At 28.5% G+C, this 27,494-nt stretch overlaps 1 protein-coding gene and 1 long non-coding RNA gene across 3 annotated transcripts; one reads left to right on the top strand and one right to left on the bottom strand.

Moving 5' to 3' along the window:
- Positions 1-27,494, top strand: LOC107443494 (prostaglandin E synthase 3). Of its 2 annotated transcripts, none has more exons than XM_016057376.3 (8): positions 1-160; positions 718-834; positions 5,702-5,771; positions 8,797-8,892; positions 10,106-10,189; positions 10,846-10,899; positions 11,608-11,664; positions 26,732-27,494. In XM_016057376.3, exons 1-7 carry the CDS (start codon positions 147-149, stop codon positions 11,656-11,658), a joined length of 486 nt encoding a protein of 161 aa, XP_015912862.1. In that variant the 5' UTR covers positions 1-146; the 3' UTR covers positions 11,659-11,664; positions 26,732-27,494. The 2 variants fall into 2 exon arrangements, with proteins under 2 accessions (XP_015912862.1, XP_015912861.1); XM_016057375.4 differs by having other exon boundaries at positions 2-160; positions 11,608-11,638.
- Positions 24,887-26,196, bottom strand: LOC139426199 (uncharacterized). Its single transcript, XR_011637398.1, has 2 exons — positions 26,052-26,196; positions 24,887-26,018 (listed from the first exon to the last, which is right to left on the bottom strand). It is a non-coding gene; the product is annotated as an uncharacterized lncRNA (long non-coding RNA).

The following is a 27,494-nucleotide window of genomic DNA, read 5'->3' as shown; positions in this document are numbered from 1 at the left end:
TGCATAAAACGGATGGCAATATCTCAATCTTTCCTATTTTGCGCATGTCTTTGAAGCGGTTGGACTTGCTGAAGAAAATAATTGTATTTTAAATATTTAATTATTTTCTGTCTTCAATTTAACTTTTAAATAATAAATTTCTAGTAATGGGAGACGCTAAGTAAGAAATTTATACCATTTTAAGTGTAAATATTTATTACAGTTATTCTTAAATATGTACAACGCATGGCGTGCTAATCGGTAAAGGGGGAAAAAACCTGTAAAGAATTGAAAGTCATGATAAGCGTGAAATATTTTCTTGTCTGTCTTTAAGATTTAATGATTAAAAAAATTATTTGAATATTTTTATTAATTTGATTATATTTGGTGCCAAGAACGGAAATATATAAGTGAAAATCATGTTCGGCCTGCTTCTAAATAATTTGCTTCCCAAGATTTTCTTAAACGTTAATTTTTAATATAATTTAGATGTTAAATTACTCCTATCATAATAATCATTTTATCATTGTTTAAATCATTTAATTATAAGCTTTAAAATACTAGCTTAAATAATATTTTTTGCTTTTAAGTATCTTAGAATTTGTATCTGATCAATTGTAAAAAAAAAAAATTTATTTTTTTCAAATTTGTTATAAGTCACCAATATTAATAAGATAATTAGTTTAATTAGAGTTGTGAGTAAAGAAATGCGAAATGTAGACTTCATTTTTTTTATAGATTACTACCTCCGCCAATTTATTGGGCTCAAAGGAAAAATCTTCTATATGTTAAAGTTCAACTTGAAGATTGCCGGAGTCCCACCATAAAAATTGAAAAAGACAAACTTTATTTCAAGTAAGACTAGTTTTTTCTTTAATTTTTTATATGCATGCTAGTTTTGATGTGTACCAAACCAGGTGTCTGTCCAGATTGAATTTGCTCACAAATTCAACTTCAGGAAAAACGGTAGTTTCACAAATTTGACTTTTGGAAAAACAGTAATTTCACAAAATACTTTTTCTTATAATATTATTTTTGTATCCCTTAAGAAACGATAAATCCATATTTTTGTGTTGATTTTTTAATAAAATTTTTCACAAAATAGGTACCTCTTAGAAAAACCTAGATAGACCCCTGCAAACTTCAAAACGTTGTGGAATAAGAAATTTTATAGACAATAGTTAGCTATATACTTTACATATGACCTAAGAAGTTTCAATATTTTTCCTCACTGTCCTGAAATCGAACTTTCTCCGGGTCAAAAATTTTATTTGACCTTCTACTTTGCCTAAACTCTACAGCATAGACTCAAACCTTACAGACTATCTACTGCTTTATTCGCCTTCGACCTTACCACGACTGTCATGGAACCCTACCATGAGCTCCATGGAATCAAATTCCATCTGGGAATGACGTCACGTTCCAACGGGAATTATTTTCCCCCACCACGAACACCTTGGAAAGAGTTTCTTGGCTGGAATTGGAATCGGTTTTATTCCAACCAGTCTCCGGCACCTGGAATCGTCGTTCCAAGGAGGGAATGATGAATTTTTAAAGACTGAATACGATATTTCGTCGATGAATGTCTTAATTTTTTTTTCTATTTCTTAAGAGAAGATAACAAAATTTCTAAATGATAAACGTGCCCGAGCCATTTTCAAGACTATAATTAAAAGAGAAATGTTTTGTTTCATTAGTATGTGTGAACGAAAAGATACTTTCAGAGTTAACTAAGAAATTACAGCAAACTAAAAATAATTATGCTCTCATTATATAATAATTGTTACTATTTCTATGTTATTATTATGGGATGTATTACTTGGTCAATACCTTTTTCGGAAGTTCCAATCATTTCTTTTTTTAATTTTCTTTCGATGAACTTTTAATTCAACAATATTTAACTTCCTTTCGAACGATAGTTCTTTATACTATACGCCAATGGCAGCAAATTTAAAAGAATTTTTTACAGGCATGATGTATTATAAAGTAAACAATTTATTTATAATAAGAAAAACAAAAAAGAATAAAAATGTTTCAAAAAATATTTATGAAATTTGTATTTATTTCTTCTCTTACTCATTTTAAAAATTTTTATTCTCATTCTTCCATTAAAATATATACTACAAAAGCTGCGGAAGTAGTTCCCTGAACTTTAATTTTTAAGTATTTCATACGTAAAATGATTTTACAAATCACGAAAAAAAATTTAAAAAAAATTTACGCAGTTCTAGAAATTAATTTCTTGTGAACATATTTAACTATCAGTAAAAAGAGTCACTTTTATAATGTAACAAATAAACCAAAGTAATAAGCAAAGTAGTAACTTTTTAGTCATTCATATACTAGTTACAATTTTAATTGAAAACTAATGAACTTTTCTGAAATTAAATTAATTTCAAAGAGATCAAGGTAAGCGTTAATTTTTTTGTCTGATAAAATTTGAATTCTCTCTGGAAATTAGTTTTGATATAAAAACTAGTATAATTAGTAATCTATCTACTTGCAGTTCTCAGGCACGAAATTTTGAATCATAATTCATTAAAATATGATCATTATTTTAAGAGTTGTACTTTTTAAAAAGTATTTTAAATAAATAATGAAACGTATTAAGGGATATATCAGAAATATTTATTATGAAAAATGATTTTATTTTATGAATTATACATGATAAATATGACAGTTTTTAATTAATAAAACTATATGTATAATAAATTGAAGAATATTCGCTGTTCATGTTTTTTTAGTCTAATGGAAACAAAAAACATTATAAAAAGAAAACAATAAGTAATCAAAAATATTATCTAAATAGCAGAAGCTCGTTTCGGTTTACTCATGCTAATGCTGCCAAACTCAAAAAGAAAATCTAAAGTAAATTGTGTGATTGGTTAAATTTTAGCCACGCCCTGAGAGCGAGTTATCGTGGAACGTCTGATTCCAAGGGAGTGTTCATGGTACGGTTTTGAGCGTTCATGGAACCAAACTTTCCCAGTTTCACTTTCCAGCCGGGAATCTTCATTCCATTCCCGGTAGTTCATGGTAGGGCCCATGAGCACTTATGGTGCTATTTGATTCCTATACACTACTTGGACACTACATTACTAACAGGAGTAAAAAATCTAATTTTACACAAGTATATATGAGTTGTTATAATTAATGAATATAAATTACCTTCAAAAGTTTAGATACTTAAATATTTTTAAATTAATAATAGTTTTTAACAGGGTCCGTGATTTTTTTTATTTAAATCAGATTTTTTTTTTATTCAAATACACTGTAAGAAATTTAATTTATGATTAAAAATACTTTATAAATGTTTAGTCAAAATTAAATTAACATTAAAACTATATTATAACAATATTTTAGGAGCTCTAACTTAGTAAAATAATTTTTCGTTATAATACATAGCTTTGAATGCATGGCAACCATTTGGGAACAAATGTAAGATTTAAATTTAAAGACTAGATGAAATAGAGAATTTAAAGAGTACTTCAAGAGTCTCTTTAGGTTTATTTGAGAGGCACTATATTGTGAAAATTTAGACATAATTTGTGAAAATAAAAAATTTTATTAAAAAATGAACACGGAAATACTGTAAAAATATGGATTTATCGTTTCTTACAAGACACAGAAATAAAATTTTAAGATAAAGTATTTTGTGAAATTATTCTGCAGTTTTTTCTAAAGTTGAATTTGTGAAGGTACCGCTAAACGGTAGTAAATTTGGCTTGGACAGACCCCTGTACTTTTAAAGCAAAGTTTCAATTAGCAAACCATAATTTTAATTTAAATTTGTGATTTTTTTTCCTCTTGATTTTTAAAATGACAAAATAAATGTAACAGGTTGTGTTTATAAATGTAGTCATTCATCAATAAATAAATATTTAATCAATATATTTTTATATTAAAATATTCCTTTTTAATCCTACATCAAATGTAGATTTTAATTCCATGCTTTTTCAATCAAAAGGTAGAATTCTAATTAACATTTGCACTTTTTTTTTTTGAAAAAAATTCATGTTTATTAATTTAGGGATGAGATTTTTCCGCTTTTAAACGGATTTTCGCTTTTGTCTCTCGAATTTCAACCTTTTCTGAAAATTTAGTCATTGATATAAAATAATTATATTTATTTCCCATTTGATATATAGATATAATATATCGAAAGGTATATAGAAAATTCAAACTACGTAGCTGCCAACCCTTTTACATATCTAATTATTTTAGCTTTTACGAGCAGAAAATAAGATTTTCCTCATTTTTACCCGTCACTAGATAGCTCGTATTTTCGCATTTACCTGATTTAAAAGTTTCGATTCTTATTCACGCGATTTCAATATCGTTCATTGCAATTCTGATTTACGAGATTTAAAAATCCAATATCGCGATTTGTATTGAAGCGTTTTTAAAATTCTATGTAACAATTCGTATTCACACGAGTTTATCCAATGTCGTGATTCATATTTGCGGTTGTAATATCCAACAGCTATTTTCGTATTTACACGCGATTCAAAAATTAGTCTTTGGGTTCATATTCACACGATTTAAAAATTATGCATCTTGATTCGTAGTTACGCGATCTGAAAATTACGCATCGTGATTTGTATTTTCACATTTTTGAAATCCAATATCGAGTTTCATTCGCGTGATTTCAATATCGTGATTTATATTCACACGATTTTAAAATCCAAGATCACGATTCCTGCAAAAAGTAATTTTTTTTCTTGAATTAGTTACTATAAACGTGGCAGTTTTTCCATCGATGATTATTGCTATATATAGGCATTACAACATCAGCGAAACTGGATGAGAATGTTACTGATATTTTTGCTATAAATCACGATTTACTCACGTGAAAATTCAGCTTTTTTACCTTTTGGCCAATCTCATCCCTGATTAATTACTTTCTACATCTATGCAAGTCTCTATTAAGACAGCATTAAATGTTTACTTAAATCTGTACTTTCAATCTCAAGAATCAATAGATTTTTGAAAATGTAATTTTAAATGTGTTGGAATGTAACACACGTCAAGTAAGTAATTTCGTTAACTAAAATTAATGTTGCAATTTATTTAAAATAAATTTTAAAACTAAGAAAAGAAAGTAATAAAAATATCAATAATATCAAATATAATTGAAACACTGTTTTTTAACTTTTAAAATCAATATACATATTTAAAAAAATCAGTTGATTTAAATTGTGATTTAAATCAAGCTGATTAAAATCAACAAACCCTGGTTTTTAAGCTAAAAAATAACCATAGATAGACTTAAATCATTGTTATTCTGCATTGAATCATTCCACTGGTAGATTACAAAATGCAGTCTGATTGAAGAAATGTTTAGTTATCTAAGAATAATTGGTATACGTTCTTTTATTTGTTTTATTATGTAAAAGCTTGTAGAAAGCTAAGTAGGAAAACTACATTTTCAATTTATACTACTGCTTTATTGTTAATTTTAATACAGCTTCTTAAGATTAAAATTTTCTTTCTTTATCAGTTCTCTTTTATCATTATAAATAGCAGGCAGAGGTTATTACTATTAGTTGTGTTTGCTTAAGATTAATGTACCAAAACAAAGTTTGTGTACTGGCTGTTGAATAAAAATTCTTGTTCTATCTGCAACAGTGTATCAGTATTGATTGCTTGAATGTGATGGTTGCTGCATAAATATTAGTTATTGTTTTGCAACGTTTGATTTTAAAGATTTTTATAATTACAGAGGTAAAGGTGGCACAGAGATGAAAGAATATGAAGTATCTCTTGACTTCATGAAAGAAATTAAACCTGAGGTAAGCTAAGCATAGATGTTTTGAGAGATTTTATATTTTATGCGTATTGAAAGTAATATTTTATTTAACTTTATGCAGGCAATACAATCAAAGAGAAAAATATTCACTTCATATTACCTGGTTTTTCATTATCAGATTTTTATCACGTTTTAAAGTGTATAAAGGGTAATATAGTATAGGTCAAGGGTAAACCTTAAATATGGTAATTTAAACCCATATTAATCTCGTTATTTAAGCAGGTATAATATACTACTAGCTAAATATACATTTTTCTTTTGATAGATTCTTTATTCTCAAAGTATAGTTCCAATCGGGAAAATCTATTGTAATAGCTTGCAATAAAAATTTAACTTAGTTTTTATCTTTTACTTTTTTTTTAACTCCAAGGCTGGTAGTAAAAGTAAATTTAAAAACTTTTGATTAATGAAAGACTATCCAAGAGAAATGTTATGCATTGAAAATTTTCCATCATAAACACTGCAATCTTAATTGTCAAGACTTACAAAAGAGGAGGAAAAATTTTTATATTTTAAAGCTTGTAGGCTGTGTTAGATAAATTTTATATTGACTCAAAGTTGCTGTTTCTAACTTTCTTTCCCTCCAAATTTGATCTCATTTTTATTTTTTTTTTAGTTAGTTAATACCTTGATGGATTTTAAATATTTACACACTCACATAAAATAAATAATGCAGCAAGATGAAAATTTAAGAAATAAAGCATAAAATTCCGAGTCACAATAGTCCCAAGCTGTTAATACTGCTGCTAATACTTTCTCAGTTTTAACAACTGAGAAAGTATTTGAAAAACGGAAATCAAAATAACATCAACTTATTAATAACATGTTATTAATCTGCTTCATGTCATGTAATTTATTTTGGTTTACATATTTTTTTCTCTTTAAATAATTGTTGTAAATACTAGTTCCTTATTAATCTGTACTTGTTCTTTTTTAAAACTTTTTTTGTGTGCCTATTTAGTGTTAATCTAGATAAATAATTGCTACTGATTTTTATGATTTTCATTTACATTTTGTAAATGATATTTTTAAAGTAGCTAGATTAATGTTGCTGTAATCAACCAGTTCATTTCTAATGATCCGGTCAAGCCAGTAACAACATTCATTTTGTAAAAAAGATGATCTCAATTTTAATACAAAACTATTTCTTATTTTATCATAAAAGAATTTATGTTTAAAAATGTAGTTTTAAATAATAGTATGAAATCTCATATTTGTTTAACAATATAAGTTGTTTTTATTTAATATATATCAAGTTCAAAAATTTTGGTCTGGAATTTATGACTTCATAAGTTTTACTAATGGACTATAGTTAACATTTTTATTTTTTTACTGCATTTTTTAAGTAGCTGAGCAGGTGTTACTGTAATAAACAAACTAATCTATAATGATGTCTGGGGGTCAAACTAATAGCATGTATTTCTGTGAAAAATGAAATGTTATAATTTTTTTTTCACACTAGTATATTTCTCTATATTAAAAATACTTTAATTTTAGTTAATATTCCATTTTAAGTAAAGAATTTTTGTTCCTTCAATGTTGTATAAAAAATGCTATGATTTTCAAGTTTTTATTTGATTTTGATGTTTTAAAATGCATTCTAGCTTTAGATTAATTTACCGTTATTTACTTTACCTCGATTATCTCAAGTTTTAACATAAAACTGTTTCAAAAGTTTTATATTTTTATTTTACTTCTTTTTTTTCTTGGTTTTTTAAATGATACACTTTTAAGCAAAATATTATAATAACAAAGTTGTTGATTTAAGTTAACTATTTCATTGTATTTTAAAAACATTTGAAATAAATTGGATTTGACATGTATTTAAAGTATTCCTTAGTATTGATTTTGTACAAAGTCTGAATAGGGTGTGTAGCCTTTTTAAAAAGCCCTTAATGGTGCTTTTTTCATAGCGTGTTTTTTGAGATTTTTTCTTTACCATATTTATTTTCGTCACAAATTATGCAAAATGACATAGTACTATCCAACGTTTTCAAAATTAATTCAACCCCAATCTATTTTGCTGTAGTTTATAAAAAACGCCATTCGTTTTACATGTTTGATAAAATACTTGATGATCCGCATGTGCGTATGCTGAGCTGGATTCAGTAGAGAAGATTTTTGTCCTCTCGTGCAACTCTGCTACATTTTCAAGATATTCTCAATTTCAGGATTCAATTTGTTTTGAAATGATAATTTAAAAATACTTCATATTTATAATGGGTAATAATTATCCTTATGCTGAAATTTTTGGTTTTAAAGCGCTTTAAAATATTTTTTGAGTGCTTGAAAAGTGCTTATTTTTTGTTGAAAAATTTGGCTACGCACCTTGTTAGAAATTCAAACAAATTTAGGAAGGAAAAGAAAGCCCAAATCTTTATTTATTTATTTTTTTTCTTTCAACAAGTTAGCTTGAAATTTCATTTTAGACACTCATTTTGTAATTAGTCTAATAATTAAATTCTGAAAAAGTCATATGGAAATGAAAAATTTAACTATAAAATTTAGTTAGGATAAAATTCTTATTTTCTTGTGGAGTTGCAATCAGAGTTCACTAAAACGACGAATTTTGAGCAATATTAATACCACACACTTTGTAAAGTATTAAAATTAATTCAATAAGTAATGCAGTCCATTAGGATTAAGAATTTAATTAAATTTTGATTGCTTTTTCTTCCTCACTTAACAAAAACTCATGCATTTATTTAATGTCTGCTGTCTCAATGGTTGCAGTTTTGCCATATTTCTTTATAAATTTGTACTTGTGTATCTGCAGCAAAATATATTTTTAATTCTTTTACTTATAAAAGAAATAATAATTTGCTGCAATATCAAATACTTTTTACTGAACCAAATTTTGAAAATTTCAAATTTGGTCAAGAAAAGTGTGACAACTATAACTTCATGTATGTAAAATTTCCATGAAGGTGTTAAAATCCCTTTCCTAGTTTGTGATTCGCGTGTTTTTGACAGTTTAATATATTTGTGTGTATGCATTTTCTTCTTAGGACTCTAAGCATGCTGTTAGGGATAGGGCTATTGAATTTGTATTAATTAAGGCAGAAGATGGTTTTTGGAAGAGACTTTTAAAAGAAGATAAAAAGGTATAGTTTTAAGTTTTATCTAAGTCGTGTATTTTTATTTCTTTAATGACTTATTTTTTAATTTTCTAATGTTTGTATGCTAAAATCAAAAAGTGGCTTGAAATTATTGTATAAATTTTTTTTTGCAATATAGAAAGTTTCTTTTTTTTTTTTTATGTCATTTTTATGGATTGTGAAATGCATGAATTTAGCTGAAATAGATATTTCCTGCTTCTCATTAACTTCTAAAGAATCTGCAAAAGAATGGATTTATTTGCAAGGTTTTTTTTTCTCCCTCTGGTAGTAAAGGCTTATAATTTATATAGATGCAATGATCTCAATTCAAGGTATCCAGTATACGTACAATACATTTTGAAGATTATCCAGTATACGTATAAGTACATTTTAAAAAATTCCCTAAAATTGAGTAAATTTCCTTTAAAAAAAGTCCTTATTGAAATAAAATATTTGCACAGATTATTGATTGCTTGAATATTTAAATAAGTATTGCTAATACGTAATGAAGTTAGTCTCATTTATAAAATTTTGTTTATTTGTATTATTCAGAACTTTTTTTATTTAATGAATTAAATGTCTATTGCCACATAGCATTTAAAGTCCATTTAATGTTAATCTTAGCTGGGAAATATTGCAGTTTTTCTATTTTGATTACTATAAAAGTACCAATGTAAAATATTTAGTACATCATGCAACAATTATCATAAAATTTATATTTCGTAAAATCTACTGGATTTTTTTTCTTATCCATGTTGACAGCGATGGTCATACAATACTTTCTATTGTCAATTTCAATTATTACTAATGGTGACATGAGCTTTGGGCAATTAATTATTCCACCATTTAAGAATGTCATGTTTGCAGACTTTGAATTGAAACGTGACACAACATGTTACATTTGTAACCTAAGTAAATTTTTTAGGTTTTTAATAATTGGGATATTTACACATTTGATACAAAGGCTCATTTTTCTGAAAATTATTGCTAGTCTTGCTCAGGTTTTTTTTTTTTTTATCTGAGTTACATACTTTCAAAGCCTGCAAATATGTCTTTTTAAATGGTAGAATTGAATTCTAGACCAAAAAAGAAAGTTTACTTATTTCGTTAATTTGTAGATTCTGCTGTGATTTTAGAATTCTAGCTTTTTCACCTTTAGTTTCAAATGTCAATTTTTGCAAAAGTAAAAGTAATATTTATTAAATAATTTTAATTCCAGTTCCATTGGTTAAAAGTTGATTTTAATAAATGGAAAGATGAAGATGATTCAGAAGATGAACCTGAAGGAACAGACTTCGAAGAGGTAACTTCTAAGAGGTTTTTTATTAATTTTGTTTCTCTAAATTAAAGAGCAACTTAGATCTACCTTTCTTTTGTATTCTACCTTAAGAATTTTAATTTGTTCCTTATTTCCTATATATTTAAAATATGTGTTTTCAAATTTTTAATTGTATTTTGTTCGGTAGAAAGAATCAAATGCGCTATTTTATCAAAAATTCAAACTTTATGTCAAAGGACTAGCTATGTTACAGAATCTGTTATGATAAAATAATTAATAAGTTCGATTGTGGTAGTTATTTAGCACTTTTTAACTGATGCACATGAGTATTGATTAATTCTAAAAATAAAGAAAAATTTATGTTTATGTATTTCCGATTAATAGTGCAAAATAAAGAAATATTGTTTGAGATTATTATTTTTTTTTTTTAAATACGCCTGAACATATTATTTAAGATCAAAGTAGATGACTTCACAATTCTCTCATAAGTCTTAAAATATTATTTGTGTCTATGCCTATAATATTTGTCCATGTTAGCGCTAAGCTAAATATTTTAAATTGTTTACCTTCTGAAAATAAAGTAATAAAATATGTTAACTTATTCCATTTCTTTTTCCTTTTAAAAAATATAAGATTTATACTTCTTACAATTCTTATGGAATTCTGATATACTTTTGCAGATGATGCGAAAAATGGGCGGTGGTGGAGCAATGAATGACGGTGATTTTAATTATGTAAGTAATATTTAAAACCAGTTTTTCTTTTCTTTTTTTACTGACATTTGTACTCCTAAGCTTTTTTTTTTTTTTTTTTTTTTTTTGTTTTTTTTTTTAATTATTAATTATTTCAAGTTTTGAGAACATAAATAAGTACTTATTTGCTTTGAATTTTTGACTTAAAAACTTTTTTAAAGAATAATATGAAAAGTAAAATAAATTGGCTTAAAAATTTCTTTTAAAAAAACTAAACTACTAAGTTTTTTTTTTTTTTTTTGTAAAATTAATGTCTTTAATTATTAAAACATTGTTTCAGTGAGGCTTGATAAGCTCTGAAAAGTGTTCTCTCTTAATTTTATAAAACTAGAATATTTATCCAGGTGCCTTATTCTATACTTTTCAAATTATTGTTTTAAATTAAAATATATTGCTTGTTCTACGTTTACTTAAGGATTTATTAGTTAAAGGAAACTACCATAAAGAATTTACAACTGATTAAAAGGAGACTAGTGTTATAGATTTTAATAAAAATAAGCAATAAAATGTTTTTCTTTTTTTAAAAAAAATAGTTTAGTTTGTAATTACAGCTATCACATATATATTGTTCTGAGACACTTAATGTTTCTGTTGGTATTTTATAAAATAAAGTAATTAATTAAATAACATGTATTATGATTGATGCCTATGTTTCTTGTCCTCTTATTCACACTTTAATTTTTATTTTAGGATGATGGATTGGCAGACAGTGACGATGAAGGTGAGACAATGTTAAACTAATAAACGGTTGGTTTTGTTTATTTTTGCTTATTCTCTAATAAGTAGAATTTTTCTAAATTCATGGCAATAGACAGGAAGAAGAAAAAAATTTTACCCACTGAACTTTGAGAACTTACAACGAGGTTGCTATGCCGGGAGATTTATTTTGCGGATGTCAAACGCAAGTTTGACATCCGCAACATTTACTCCGCAGGAGTTTCGTTTTCATCCCGTTTGGTATGGAGCCAAATTTCACAGAACTTGCATTTGTTTTGAGACTTAGAAAACTTTAATTGGAAAAGAAAGAAATTGAAAACTTTCATAATATTAAATAGTGTTTTATTATCTCTAATAAGTTATTGTTTTTTTATTGTTAATTTTCTCAATCCTCTAGCAGAGGTTTGATAAACAAATTCTGGGGGCAGAATTCAGTTAATCTCAATATTAAGAGCTTGCGGAAAGCGTAACGCTATACTATAATTTTCTTTAGTTGATCCTGTTTTTATTTTTAGAGCCCATTTTTGTAAAGAATGGAAATTTATTTTTCTGAAAATATTTAATTGATTACAGACATCAAGACTATTTTTTATTTATTCTTAAGTCTACATGTTTTTCCAGTCGTTTTTCGACTGCTTCCTTATTTTTTCAAATAGATTCCATGTTGCTACGACGTGAAAATTTTGAATTTGAGTCATTACTTTTTTCTGAGTGTTCGAATTGTGACGATTTTTTTTCATAATTTTACGTCGTTGGTTGATAGTTAATTAGCAGATATTTATCATTTTTCGGCTCCTTTTATATGGATTTTCTATTTTTCAATCTGATATTAAATTGCTTGAATTTTAATACCTTACTCTCTGTCGTGTTCAGTTTTGATAATTTCTTCTTGTTTGTAAAGCTACCGTTGTAACTACTCATCGTTTGGCGATAGTTTTTTCCAAAGTTATTTATCATTTTTTAGATTCTTTACTGCACTCATTTTTCAATCCATTCATTTTGAATGGGATGTGATGAGAGGGCAGAATGTGGTAGGACATAAATTCTTTTTATTATGTCAGCGTCTGGGCCTGCTTGCCAATTTATGTTTAACTGGAATGGAGGAGAAATAAAATCGCTCAGCTTAATGAGGAATAAGATTGTGATGCACTTGTTTTTCCTTCTTATTTAGATTAATATTTTTGCAAAATGTTGAAACCCAAGTTAAACTCTTCTAGATGGTAATCGCGTGCCAGAATCACGGCGATTTTGTCACAGAACATTGGATAGTTTTTTGCAGAAAGATTTTTCCTTTGGGAAGTAAAAAAAATTTCATCAGGAATTATATTTAAACGATGTCTTTCTCACGCTTAGGAAGGGAAGAAAAAATGTTCATGATTTTTCCATTTTCATTCGTTAATAATGAAGTAAAAAATAAAGTGGCTTGTTTTGAGTCCTGATGCAGACAACTGTGAAGTAGATGGAGCCGGTCCCGTCCCCTTTTCCCATTTTACTTTTTTATTCATTTTATATTAAGCCTGTATATATTTTTATTTCATTATTTTTTTTTCCTTTTTATCTTATTAAATTTATGTGTATTACTTTATCGGTTTTTCTTTTTAAAATGACTTTTAAATTTATTTTTTTTAATTTGGGTTTAACGAAAGAAAAAAACGGCATTTTGTTGCGATTCAGAAAACCGGAAAAATCAGTTATCCGGAATATCAATGGTCCCGATCGCTCCGGATAATAAGTTCTCTACTGTATAAAATTAAATTAAACAGAAATGTTTCGTTTATAAGTGCTATTGGCTTCCAAATAGCTGAATTAAAACTAAAATTATTTTTTTTGTTATTTAAGAAAATGTTATTATTTTTAGTACAAAATACATTATTGGACTGGAATTTTTAAAAAATATTTATTGAAAAGTCAGATAATTTTGTTCGAAGTACCAACCCTGTTACAAATTCAACAGCATTTAAAATGTTTTTACATAGATCAGTTTATAAGAAATTAATGTTTACGTTAAGTTTCGATTTTTATTAATATATGCGTGATGGGATGTTACAATAAATTTAATCATACGCTGCATTTATTATGTTCAAAATAAAAGGTTGAACAACATAACTGTTTATTTAGTGATCAGAACGACTAAGATTCAATCTTGTTGAGGGGCTAACATTAAATAGGCCAATTTCTTAAGGAATGTTTCAATCAGGCACCAAAACATATTTTCTTTTAATAAGCAGACCTTCTGAGATATCAAATTTTAAAAAATTGTATTTCTCTGGAACTATTCAACTGATTTTGTGTATTGCAATGTAAAATTGAATTTTTTAAAATGATGTAAAAAAATTTTACAGGTGATGTAAAACAAAATTTTTTTTAACTTAATTTAATTTTATCAGGGATGAAAGACTTCCTTAAAAAAGCGGAAATCCGCTTTTTTCTCCCAATTTTTAAAGTTTCCGACCATTTTCCAAAAACTTAAATTTTGGGGGAGTCCAATAAGAGAAATTCAGGCAGTCCGAACAATAGTCAAACTTGAATCCCCCCCACACACACACACTGCAGTAGCCTCCAAACAACTGTGACTTCCACTATAGATTGGAAAAAGAGTTCTAAGCAGCTTCGTTTTGGCCGCTGATATTTGATTTCTTTTGTTTGGCCGATTTTCATAATCTTAAATATTAGGAACTATGCCGGAACATGCTAAAGTTGCGATTCTTAGGCAGACTAATTTTTATGCAAATCATTGATTTTCGTATTTGACTGATTTAAAAGTTACTTAGGATTCATTTTTAAGCGATTTAAAAATCGTACTCGCAGTTCCCATTCACGCAATTTAAAAATCCAATATCGCGATTTGTATTTAAGCGTTTTTAAAACCCGATATCGCGATTCGTATTCCCGTTAGTTTAAAATCCAATGTCGCGATTCGTATTCACATATTTTTAAAATTTTATATTGCAATTCGTTATCCCGCGGTTGCAATATTAAACATAGATTTTTTGTATTTATACGCGATTTAACGATTACTCGTTGTGATAAGTATTGATGGGATCTAAAAATTATGCAACGTGATTCATATTTACTCGATTTAAAAATTCAATATTGCAATTTGTATTTTCGTGCTTTTGAAATCCAATATCGTGATTCTTAATTCCTGCGATTTTGAAATCCAACATTGCGATTATTATTCACGCGATTTTGAAATCATACTTCGCAGTTCATATTCACGCGGTTTTAAAATTCAATATCGCGATTCATATTCACTCAATTTTAAAAACAATGTAGTAACATGAATGTATTTTAACGATGGTAGTCAATTTAAAAGACTAACACAAAGTACGTACAGTTGATGCTACCGAAAAAAATAAATTCAAGTTTGATTGGTCCAACAGTCAAAGTGACTAAAATAGTTAGTAACAATCTATCGGAAGAGATTAAGGTGAAAGTTGGAGACTGTTTTATTTTAAAATGATTGTCCGGTAATTTTTAATTTAAAATGATAATTAAGCTGCAACTTTCTATAATTGCTTAATTTTCTTTAATATAGTAGTAATCAAAATTTTATTTAAAAAAAAAATTTTTTTTTCACTGTCTAGATGCTTCTGTCACTTAAAATACTAAATAAAAAAAATTTACTTTTATATATATCTCCTCAATATCACAGTATTAAATGGAACACTCTCCCCCCTCCCTCCTCCTGTCACTTTCATGCCTGTTTTGTACAATTATTACATTTTAATGAAAATGTTATTTTGCATGATTGTGAACTGATCTAGTAATGATGTTGCATTGCAATGAAATAAATTGATTGATGGAACTTCAGCGCTTGCTTGCTTAAACAAAATTTGTACAATTGTCTTATCTAAATTTGTTTGAGTTTTCATTTTTCCTTATCATTTTGAACAAAGTTAAGATTATCATTATTATTTTTTTAATTATAGAGATAGGACCAGACATATGAATAACTTAATGAAAAAGTTTGTGATTCGTTATCCTGTGAGTGGTGTAAAAAAATCTACAAGGTTAACTATTTTTTGTCTGTTTGCTATGAAAAGATAAATTAACATAATGAAAAAAAATCAAATAATTATTTAATATATGTGCTATTATTATGGAAAGATACATTTTGGAGTCGGTGAGCTTTACGTTTCTGAAAATTTTGGTAAACAACACTAGATCACAATAATCTGTCAAAAAAATTGTCTAGAAATTTTTTGAGTGGCACCCATGTTCCCAAGATATGGTAAAATACACAGAAGATTATCATTTAGGGGTTCAAACTGGACCACTCTCCTGGCCAAACTTTTGTTAATGTTTCCCAGATTTCGGTTATCTCCTGTATTTTAAGGATCAGGAACCGAATTCTGTCTGAAACAAAAAGGTATTTCTACTCAGGTTCAGTTTTGTGTCAGATTTCGTAATTTAGAATATCGTCTGCATTACTTAATTAGCATATTTGAGATCGCCTTGAACCATTAGAATGTAAAGATCTGATAATTAGATCATAACGTATTCTGGGTGGTTCACTTATTTTATTGTGTATTTGTATGTAATGTTTTTTTTTTTTTTTTTCCTAAACATGTTATCATTTAGTCCATTTGCAATCTAGTTAAGAAAGGGTAAATGCATGTTGAAAAATTTTACTCCACTGTGAAATTTTAGTAAATCTATTTGTTTTAAAATAACTAGTTATGTGTTTATATTTGGTGTCATTAGAATTTTTTTTTTTTTTTTTTTAATTTACAATACTATTCTGTCCAAGTTGAAAGCCAAGAATTGAGCTAATATGATCACTTATGTTACTTAGCATGTTTCTCTCTTTGTTTTGCTGTTTTTCTGTTTCAATGAGGAAATAGTTCAGTCTTTTTCTAACAGATAATTTCAAATGGTGATGTGACAAAAAATGTATACAAATCTATCGTTTGCTGCTATTTATTGTGTTTTCCTTTTTATTTTGTACTAAAATCATATTTTAAGTAAAATGTTAATAAGCTTTTAAAATTTTGATTAATAAAATTAGAGTGAATGTAATGTTTTTCCAAATGCTCTTTTCTCCCAGTAAACCCATGGAGATTGTATTGTGCATGTTGTCCTGTTTTTTGCTTCATGTTTTGAAGTAAAACTTCAAATACATGCTAAAGTAAAAGAAATTTAATTAGCTGTTTGTCTGTTTCAATGAGCAAATAGTTCAGTCGACTTTCTAACATTTGTTCTTTCTAACACATAAAAAGTTTGTTCAAACTAATGAACTATTGCTTGCTATTTTCCATTTTATATCCTTCTTTAAGCGTAATAAAATTACAGTAAAAGCTATTACAAGTGTCTAATCCTCTCAACAAATACATAGAGATTGTACTTGTATTGTGCATTGTAGCCCGTTCGCTCGTTTTCTTTTTTCTTGCTACAGAACATATACAAATAGAGAGTAATGGAGCCAGTAATGCTGGAGCCATCGCAAGTGTTCCTGAACCATGTGCGTCGGCGACTTCGGCCGGTGTGAGACTTCAGTCTTGTGAATTCTGCCCAAGTGCTTTTCCAACTAAGACCAGGGTGGGAACCCACATACGCAAAGCGCATCCTGAGGAGTTTCGTCAAAAAGAAATTGCCAGAATCAAGTCTTTGCCAATCAAAAGAAGATGGTCTGAATGTGATGTCTCTGACTTAGCTGATTTAGAGGCAGCATGGAGATTGAATCCTGACCTGCAAGTTACTCCTCTAATTGAATACCTGTCTAGTCAAACTCCTGGAAGATCCTTGGACGCCATAAGATGTAGAAGAAGAAAGAGAGAGTACAGATCCAGAGTAGTTAAGCTTGTTTATCCAGTTTCGCCATCGACTGCCACCAACTCAAGGATGGTCTCTCCTCCGACTCCTGTGTCAGCTTCTCCATTCGCCACTGACTACTTGAATCCTGACCTGTGGCTTGTGGTGGAAGCACCCTGTCCTACCAGTCCCGAGTACATCTCCTCCTGTCCTGATCCTGTGAATACTAATTCTTCGAGTGTCAATCCTCCTGACCAGTGTATCCCGAACTTTTTTGTCTCGTAGACCCCTTGCCTAGTTTTTCGATTTCGAGTAGACCCCCTGCTTACCTGATATTGATTTTTTGTAAATTCATGAACTTCAAATGTATTTTTGACAGCTGGTATAGTGCTACTCACTGTGAAGGATTTAAATTTTTAACTGTAGTGAAGTGTAGTGCGAAAAACATGTTAATTTTATACACTTTCATTTATTAATTAAATTCGAATTAAAACGAGCCTGATTAAAATTTAGTATCAGTTATACAAAATAACTGAGCAATAAATAAATGCTTTTAGTAGAAGGGATGAACCAAAAATTATCAACATTTGGCATCAATTTAATTAGGTTTTATCTCAAATCTCCTCGGTTAATGATGCCCAGTTAGTTTTTTTTTTTTTTTTTTTTTTGTTAGGATATTGGCAACTGCGCTTAAATCCCTTTTCACTGGGTATAAAGATGGAAAAGCAATTAAAAACTTTCTCAAGATATTCCATAATGCGGGATAAGTACGTGTGCAAGTTTTGAAAAGTTTGAATTGTATTGCGACCACAAAACGAATCCCTACAACTTTAACAATTTTATGAAACATACTAGTTTAATTTAATTAATATGTAAATGGAATAAAATTGTGCACTATAAAACCCCTATCCAGCGCTACTAATATCATAATTGCAGAAATAAGTTTGTATACAAAACCGTAGTAATGTATTGTCGGTCTGTTTATTATATTTTCACGTAAAAACTAAGCAACATATCTCCGTGATCTTGAGTTGACAGGCTAGGCTACAATTTACCTCGGAAAAATTCTTTTTTGCTACAAAATAAAACACGCAGAAAAAATAAAAACTTACGCGGCAGCAAAAAGCTGCAGGAAACTGCTAGTTTATAATAATTCAGTTTCATGTATCTTAAAGTAATCCTGATAACTTAAATTTTAATAAGATTTTTACTTCATAGCTACTTTCATAAATTATGAAGAATGTAGATAGATATATTTCTTTATGTTATCATACCCTCCAACTGCTACGGAATTTCCGTAGTTTCAGAAATCTTCTTTTCTGACGGTAGCAAAATTAATGTCTTAATATTTAAAAAAAATAATTTTAGCGTAACTTGTCCACTATTACTTATAAAAGTGCAGGCCATATGGCTAGATTTTTAAGTTCTGATAAAAGTTTTATGAGAGATCCATTTGCTTTAAAAATTTCTACTTTGCTTCGCTACCACTAGAAAGAATTATTTTCAAAATCCTCATAAGTTGGAGGGTATGTGTTATAAGGAAGTATAATGTAAGTAAATGGGTACTTTCAGTGTATGCTGATTATTCCATTCATGAAATGCCAAAATTAAAGTCACTGCCTGCTTATATGAGAGCCACTATCGTTGACCCCCATTTTCATTTCATGAACCCCCAATTTTTTTCTTTTACTTGACAGGGACCCCTTGTAAGTTGTCGTGAACCCCTGGGGGTCAATATAGACCACTTTGGGAATCACTGCTCCTGACTGTTAATCTACCAGTTCAGACAGGGACCCCTTGTAAGTTGTCGTGAACCCCTGGGGGTCGATATAGACCACTTTGGGAATCACTGCTCCTGACTGTTAATCTACCAGTTCAATTCCTGATGAGAGAACTACTGCTTCCAGTTCTAGTTAAAGTACAGTTCTATTACAAGTTCTAATCCTCTCGGCAAATACGTAGGGATTGTACTTGTATTGTGCATGTTGTCCTGTTTTTTGCTTCATGTTCTGAAGTAAAACTTCATATACATGCTAAAGTAAAAGAAATTTAAATTGCTGTTTGTCTGCTTCAATGAGCAAATAGTTCAGTCGATTTTCTAACATTGAACTTCAAATAGATATCAATATACAGCAAGTATGTACAAACTAATGAAGTATTGCCCGCTATTTTCCATTTTATGATTTCCTTTTTTAAATGTAATAAAATTACAGTAAAATCTGTAACAAGTATCTAAACCTCTCAACAAATACATAAGAATTATACTTGTATTGTGCATGTTGTCCTGTTTTTTGCTTCATGCTTTGAAGTAAGACTTCAAATACATGCTAAAGTAAAAGAAATTTAATTAGCTGTTTGTCTGCTTCAATGAGCAAATAGTTCAGTCGATTTTCTAACAGTATTTTTAAAATAAATTGATATGAATATTATGTTCTGAAAAACATTAATGGCTAATAAAATGTTCTTTAGTAATCTTATTAACTTTTTATATTATGTGATCAATAATGAAATACATAATCTGAATTTTCTAGTTATTTGTATTACATTTATAAATGTATTTTATTGCATATTGGCATCATTGTTATGAAAAATACTCCCAATATTTTTTATTGTGTTAACTTGAATACATTGGATTTGCAGGCAGTTATCATTTTACTAATTAAGGAAGTTATGGTCTAATAGTTCTTTCTCTCTTTTTTCCTTGTATGGAAGTTAATCCAACAGTAGTACAATAAAGGCTTCATTAATTTTTAGTTTTCTCTGATGAGCAAGTATATTGAATCGTGTTTAGCTGCTTATTTTAATCTGTTGTGTGAAACATTGAAATATGCATAACAAGTGTCTACTGTACTTTCATCTTGTGCTGCAGGCAGGGTTGCCAAGTGCCGATAACCGTTCAACCCCAGATGGCGTTGCAAAATGTATAAGTATTATAATATAGTACAAAAGTTAAATAATGTATAGAAAACGTTGCTTTAATGCTTTTTAATATTTCATTATCAACAATTTAATCTTTTTTACATTTCAATTATTACATTATCTTTAATTTCTACTAAAATATTTAAGATATTTTTTTCAATACTTTTTGTCTCACATTTTTTCATAAATATTTTATTATAAACGATATAGTCATTTTAATATTTTAATTCTAATATTATGCTTAAATTTCTGATAAAATATCCGACATATTTTTGTCAATACTTTCTGATTTGTTTCGCTGTTAAACATTTTTAACATAAAAGAAGTAGGTACAAAATTTGGATAACAATTGGAAAGTTCATATCGAAAAATAGCATCAGCTGTAGTTATAGACATTTTATTTCTCAATTTGTCTTTAATAATATTTGATATGGAGAAACATCTCACCACAGCTGCATTTGAAAACTGAGTACTTAATAAAGCTAAAACAAGAGTCTAAATATGTTTGAATTTTTAATTTCACTGATTTTTTACCCATAAGGATTCTGTAAAATCACAATTCAAATCATCTACATTTAAGAGTAATTCCCACTCTGCAATTGTTTCATCGACATCAATACAAATTGATGAAAATTTAGCATCGATATCTGTAATATTTGCCTTCACAAATTTACGTGTTGAATCCGTTGAAAACTTTTTTTATAGACTCTAATGTTTCAAAATTACTTGGTATTCTGTTCTGAATTTCTTTGCACAATTTAACAACAAAATTTATGCATCTTTCTTTAACATTACCATCTCACACATTCAGTTATAAAATTTGATATTAGAACGTAACCAAAATGAAATTAGTAAAATTCACAAATAACTCTAAAAACAAATTCCCCTAAAATGCTCACTGAAGATATAAAAAAAATTACATAAAAATCCCCCTAAATTTAGGGGGGGGGGCCTAACCTGGCAACACTGGCTGCAGGATATGCTTAGACAGGGCTTATCTAAATCCTCTCCACATCTGTTCTATCACTAACAAGGTGTGAATTCCTACTTCTCGGTCTTCTATGACCTTTCTACTCTTAACAAGGTATATCTGCATGTGGTACTTGGACACATGGGTATTATGAGCTGTCTAACGAAGCAGCGCAGGCTGGCTCCAAACACAAAGGAAAAATAATAAATTGATTTATTGCTCAAACACATTTTTTACATGTACAGGGTGTTTCCATTGTGCATTTTCCACAAACATATTTCTTCTAATTATTTTTATAATTATAAGGATTATATTAATGATGAAGCCTTTAAACATACTCATGTGTCTGCTTGCCCATTTCCCTGCAAATTCCCATTATTTTGACTCCTATAACTTAGATATCGCCGGGGAGAGAAACTTTGAAATACGTGATTTCTCCTACAGATCTGATAAGCATTGGTGGTGAAAGTGTGCTCTCTCTATATATTTTTTAATAGGACATCATTTCACATCTGACTGTAATAGCATACTATCACCGCATAAGAAGTAGATTGCTGTGTTAAACGAGCTACCGTATTATCCTTAGATTAACCTGTGGTAGTTTCCTGCTAACTGTAAACTTCTTTTTTTATGCTGGCAACAAAGAAAGGTAATGTCAAGGTGGCTAGCAGTCATTGTTGATAATTCATATAGTGACAATTCATATTCCACTTTGTGGTGACCAATTTCTGGTTGAAATTTTTCTGTTGTGGGTAGAAATAAAAAATGAAACAAATAATTCATATAAAATAAAGCTGGTTGAAATTTTGACTTTAAGTATGTTCAGTTATGCTGTTCCTATTATAATTCTGAGCTATATTTTAGTTGTATAGATTCTTCATTAACACAGGTGATATATGCATCTTGTCAACAGACTGGCCTGCTTCACTTTTTTTCCTTACATTTTTCTTTGGTCTTTATTCTACTTCATAAAACTAAGTATGTCATAAAACTAAGCTGTCTGGGACCCACTATTGTTTTTGAAAAATTTTAGATTCTTTGGGATTGTCTATTCCTTCGAAACAATCTGAGATTTGTAACAACACACGTGTATGAAGGAATAAAATAATTAAAATTGTGACTCCAAACACTGACGTTTATCATTGCTTATTCAGGAAAACATGATGAATTGTCATTTGTAAGAATTGAACTTCATTTTAATAAGAATACCAACATCATGAACTAGAATAAAAAAATAAGTATCCAATAAGCAAACAAGGTGTTCTAAGTAATCTAATAATTTTTCTATTTATGTACCTCCTTTACATTTAGTATTGTGAGTAAATAATTCTAAAAAATTGCTCATATTTTAATATGCACTCCTTTATTCCATGTTAATGACAGATGGATTTATAAATCCTCTTTCCCTGCTGTAACATGTGTAACAAATTAATAGAAAATAATTATGCATTTTTGGTGTTATTGCATAATTTTTTGCAATATTTCTTGGGCATAATGACTATGATCAGTCCCCTGACTCAATTTATGATCTCAGCCCCCTGACTCAACTGATGATCGTGATTTTGTCTGAGAAATAAATGATCCTTAATACATATTTCTTAATTTTTTCTTGCTGTAAAAATTATCAGCAAATAATCATTTCAAACATACGTTATTAACATGTCATTGTGTGTTAACTTTTCATAAACTCATATTAATTGTGCCGTGCAAAGTTGTCCTGTTTTTCATTTTATTTGTAAAACAAAATTTCGAACTCATGCTGTATCAATTGAAATTTAATTACCTGTTTCCTTTAATGAACAAATGGTTCAGTCGATTTTCTTACATGATTTTTCTTATTAAGCTGAAAGTGAGAAATAAAGAGCTTGTGATATTATAATCTTTTTTTGGCATGTTTTCCTTTTTGTTTTGCTTCTTGTACTGGAGTAAAACTTCAAATACATGCTATATCAATTGAAATTTAATTAGCTATTTGTTGTGATGAACAAATAGTTCAGTCGATTTTCTTACACGATTTTTATTAAGCTAAGAGAGTAAAGAGCTTGTGATATATAATTTTATAATCTTTTTTTGGCATGTCTTCCTTTTTGTTTTCCTTCTTGTACTGGAGTAAAACTTCAAATACATGCTATATCAATTGAAATTTAATTAGCTATTTGTTTGTTGTGATGTACAAATAGTTCAGTCGATTTTCTTACACGATTTTTATTAAGCTAAGAGTAAAAAGCTTGTGATATATAATTTTATAATCTTTTTTTGGCATGTCTTCCTTTTTGTTTTGCTTCTTGTACTGGAGTAAAACTTCAAATACATGCTATATCAATTGAAATTTAATTAGCTATTTGTTGTGATGAACAAATAGTTCAGTCGATTTTCTTACATGATTTTTATTAAGCTGAAAGTGAGAAATAAAGAGCTTGTGATTTATAATTTTATATCTTTTTTTTTGGGGGGGGTCATGTTTTCCTTTTTGTTTTGCTTCTTGTACTGGAGTAAAACTTCAAATACATGCTATATCAATTGAAATTTAATTAGCTGTTTGTTTGCTGTGATGAACAAATGGTTCAGTCAATTTCTAAATGGTTCAGTCGATTTTTTATCAAGCTGAAAGTTAGAATTAAAGAGCTTGTGATGTATAATTCTGTATTCACTTTGGCATGTTTTCCTTTTTATACTGCTTGTACTGGAGTAAAACTTCAAATACATGCTCTATCAATTGAAATTTAATTAGCGGTTTGTTTACTTTGATGAACAAATGTTTCGGTCGATTTTCTAAAATGGTTTTTTAAATCTTGCATGATTTTTAAGCTTAAGAGTGTATAAGAAAAATAGTTATGCTGTATAATAATTTTGTACTTTGACATATTTTTCTCTTAGTCTTGCTTTTTCCTCAGTTTTTTGGTCTAGTTTTGGTTTTTCTATTTTGTGTGTAAACTTAAGCTCAGACAGAAAGTGTCATGCTGAGCGCAGTTAGAGTCCTGGTGCACGTTGCTGTCGCAAATTTTTCTTACATTGAAATATTCAATTATTAAACATTGTATGGTTTATGCATTTTACTATTCATTCTTTATTTGTTAGTAAAATAATCCACACAATGCTTAGTATGATGATGGCGATCAGCCCCCTGATTCAACTTAATTGATGACCTTGCTTTTAACCATCTGACTAAGCAGTCAAAAACATTTCAGGCTGTAATTTAAATATGAGCTTGTTTCTTTCTGTTATGATAATTAACAAATTGTCTGTATTTTTAACTGCTTAAAAGTGGTAGCTCTTATTTAATTTTACTGATTCATTGTAAACTTAACAGATTAATAAAAAAAATTTCCCAAGTTTGAAAAATGTTATGTTAGAACTTGGCACATTCATTTGTTCCGATGCATTCACTTATGTAGGTTCTTCTCAAAATCTGTAGTAGCTGCACTGTGCAGAATTCAAGTTAGTATAGTATGAACATGCGAACAAGGTGTATGGAGAAAGTGCCAAATCCCTACTATTTTTAACGATTTAAGCATTTATAGCTCAATGGGGTGACCATGATCAGCCCCCCGATTCAATTGATATGGAGTTGTTTATGTGCGGCTTGCAAAAGCTTCTGTACACAATAAAAAGTTGTTTTTTTTTTTTTTTTTTTTTTTTTTTTTTTTTTTTTTTTTTTTTTTTTTTTTTTTNTATTTATTTTAAAGATTTTTTTTTTTTTTTTTTAAATTTGAATTTATTTTAAAGATTTTTTGTACTAAGTGATATGACAGAAAAATACTTTTTTTTTTTTTTATTTTTAAATTAATTTTAATAATTGAAAAAAAACTACAAATTAAAAGTATTTAATTTTCTGAAAATATTACTTTTCTAGGTTTACTGATTTAAAAAAATGGTGCTTATGTTTATAGAACAATTTTATTTGCCGTTAACATGTCTACATACGCTTGCGGGCCCCTTTATTATTCAACCTGCTGTACAAGTTTCCCTTCATTTAAAATGGTTGTGCATCTTTACAATTGATTATCCTGATTTCGTCTGATAGAGTTCTAAAAAATTATTTTTAAAGGTTAAAATCTATATGATTAGGTAATATACATCAGTTTATAATTAGAATTTTTTATTTAAGTGCTCATCAATAAAATATTTTTAAAAGGTTTTTCATATTTTTTTCTTTTATTGCTACAAAACTTTTATTCTTATGTTTTACTTGTGTGTATAGACTCTTTATATTAGAAAAAGTTGATTTTAAATACAAACATCAAAACTTCTATCAGTTTTGAACGAATTTCTTAAATGGTTCTTTAAATTCATAAAATGTCGGCAGCAATTTTTATTTCGAAGAAAACAATTTTATGCTCTATAAACTTCTACTAGTTATGGTTCTTTTTATTGATATACAACTCATTGAAATAGGAAGCTGTACAAAAGTTAATACCCTTCGATATATAGTTTTATAACACCTTTCCAATTCGTCTTGTGTGTTCAAAATTGTTCGCTTAACGCATAGTACATTGATTCAGGCTGTTTGACTCATTTGCAAAATTTCATAAAACTAATAGTGGTGACTTCAGCACCAAGGGTTCGAGCAGTCTCAACATCACTAGTGCCCAAGTCATGCTTCAAAAGGGAATCAAAATTATGTCAATGAACAGAGGAGACACTCGTAAGCAGCAACTCCAAAACCCCGTGGTGGCAATTCTAGTGGCCTGCAGACAGCTGGAAAAATTCCAGACTGACACCAGAGACTTGTCTATTACACCTTATGACCCATATGACACCTTGTCTATTACACCTTATGACAGACATAAAAATAACTAAGCTTCAGTTTTAAATGTAAATGCATCGATGATGCGATTTTTTTTTTATATATGGCTCATATCGATATGTTGTCTGGAACACAATTTTCTTATTTCTGGAGGTTCAGAAGTGTGGGCTTTATAAAGGCCATGCAGTTTGTCCATCTCGTCCAATCTATTGATTGGATTAAAGCTTCGTGTGTGAAAAATCATGAACACGAGGGGAAATATTGCAAAGCTAGCTAAGAAGCAGAGGAAAAACTGCATTTTATGCAAGAATTATTTCTCACTGTTTAAAATTTTAATTTTCAGGAGGTAACAGTCCTGATATTAGAAGTTCAAAAAAGAAGGAAAAAAATTCAAAACATTTCTGATTTTACTGCGTGAAAATTTGCTTTAAAATAAATTTCCTTAGCAGACTTTATCATTAATGTTCCTGAAACTTGCATTTTAAGTATAAAATTATTATTTTCTTAGAATTGACTGGAAATTTTATTCTTATGATTTACTAAAAAAAAATATATTCGCGAAAGTTGTGTTTACATTGGAAGATAAGTATTTATTCAAATAATTCACTCATCCTTTTAAAATAACTTAGTGGTAGTCTTGTCAAGTAATACAATCTTTTCATCGGTTGTATTACGTGTGACTCACAAATATTTATTTTCCATTTCAGAACTTCCAGACCTAGAATAGTGTATCCTGGGGAAGAGCTTCAGTATACAGACTGTAATATTACATATGATTTCTCTTTCATAAAAGTCACTTTTGATAATAAAAAGTTTTAAAAAAAACTGTATTAAAAAAAAAAAGATCTGTGGCTTAAAGAAGTAATCACTTGTTTGTGCCAGTCATTTTTCAACTGCTGCTACCAACTGCATTGTGAGTGCCAAGCATGTACACAACGCTACGCTACATTGTGTTTAAATTTTATCACTAAACATCTGTTATTTGTTTTGAAAAAAAAATTCTGTTTAATACCATTACATGATACACCTAAATTTTACAATATGGATGTCAAATCTGAAGCTTTTTGTCAGAATTAGCATCGAACCTGGAGAAATTTATATGTATCTTTAACAAAAACGTGTTGATTTCTTTTAAGCAGGTTTGCTATTGTATCTTATTTGAAATAAGCCTGAAATTAAAAATGTGTTGTTTTTATGCTAATTAATGAGTATGTTTCCATTGTATTCATAATTTCCATCAATCAATAAATGGGTGTTTTTTGTTTTTTTTTATGGTACATCATTTACTATCTTGTAATAGGCATCTGTATATTTGATCATTCCATGCTTGTGTTAAATGGAGGCTGCTTTTAAAGCTGGTTATCCTAGTTCTCTTTTTCTGTCCTATTACATTCTGTATCTGAATTATGTAATGTATACTTCACTTCGTTTAAACCTGTACCTAGTTAATAAATAATTCATACCACCACA

Source organism: Parasteatoda tepidariorum, chromosome 8 (genome assembly GCF_043381705.1).
Source record: "Parasteatoda tepidariorum isolate YZ-2023 chromosome 8, CAS_Ptep_4.0, whole genome shotgun sequence".
NCBI lineage: Eukaryota > Metazoa > Arthropoda > Arachnida > Araneae > Theridiidae > Parasteatoda > Parasteatoda tepidariorum.
Note: the sequence above shows the minus strand (reverse complement) of the source record. Positions and strands in the feature narration are given on the sequence as shown.

Excerpts from the sequence above, each read along its gene's own strand:
- LOC107443494 (XM_016057376.3), top strand. Across the intron at positions 5,772-8,796 it reads TGAAAGAAATTAAACCTGAG|GACTCTAAGCATGCTGTTAG; the intron begins GTAAGCTAAGCA and ends TTTTCTTCTTAG. Across the intron at positions 10,900-11,607 it reads ATGACGGTGATTTTAATTAT|GATGATGGATTGGCAGACAG; the intron begins GTAAGTAATATT and ends TTTTTATTTTAG.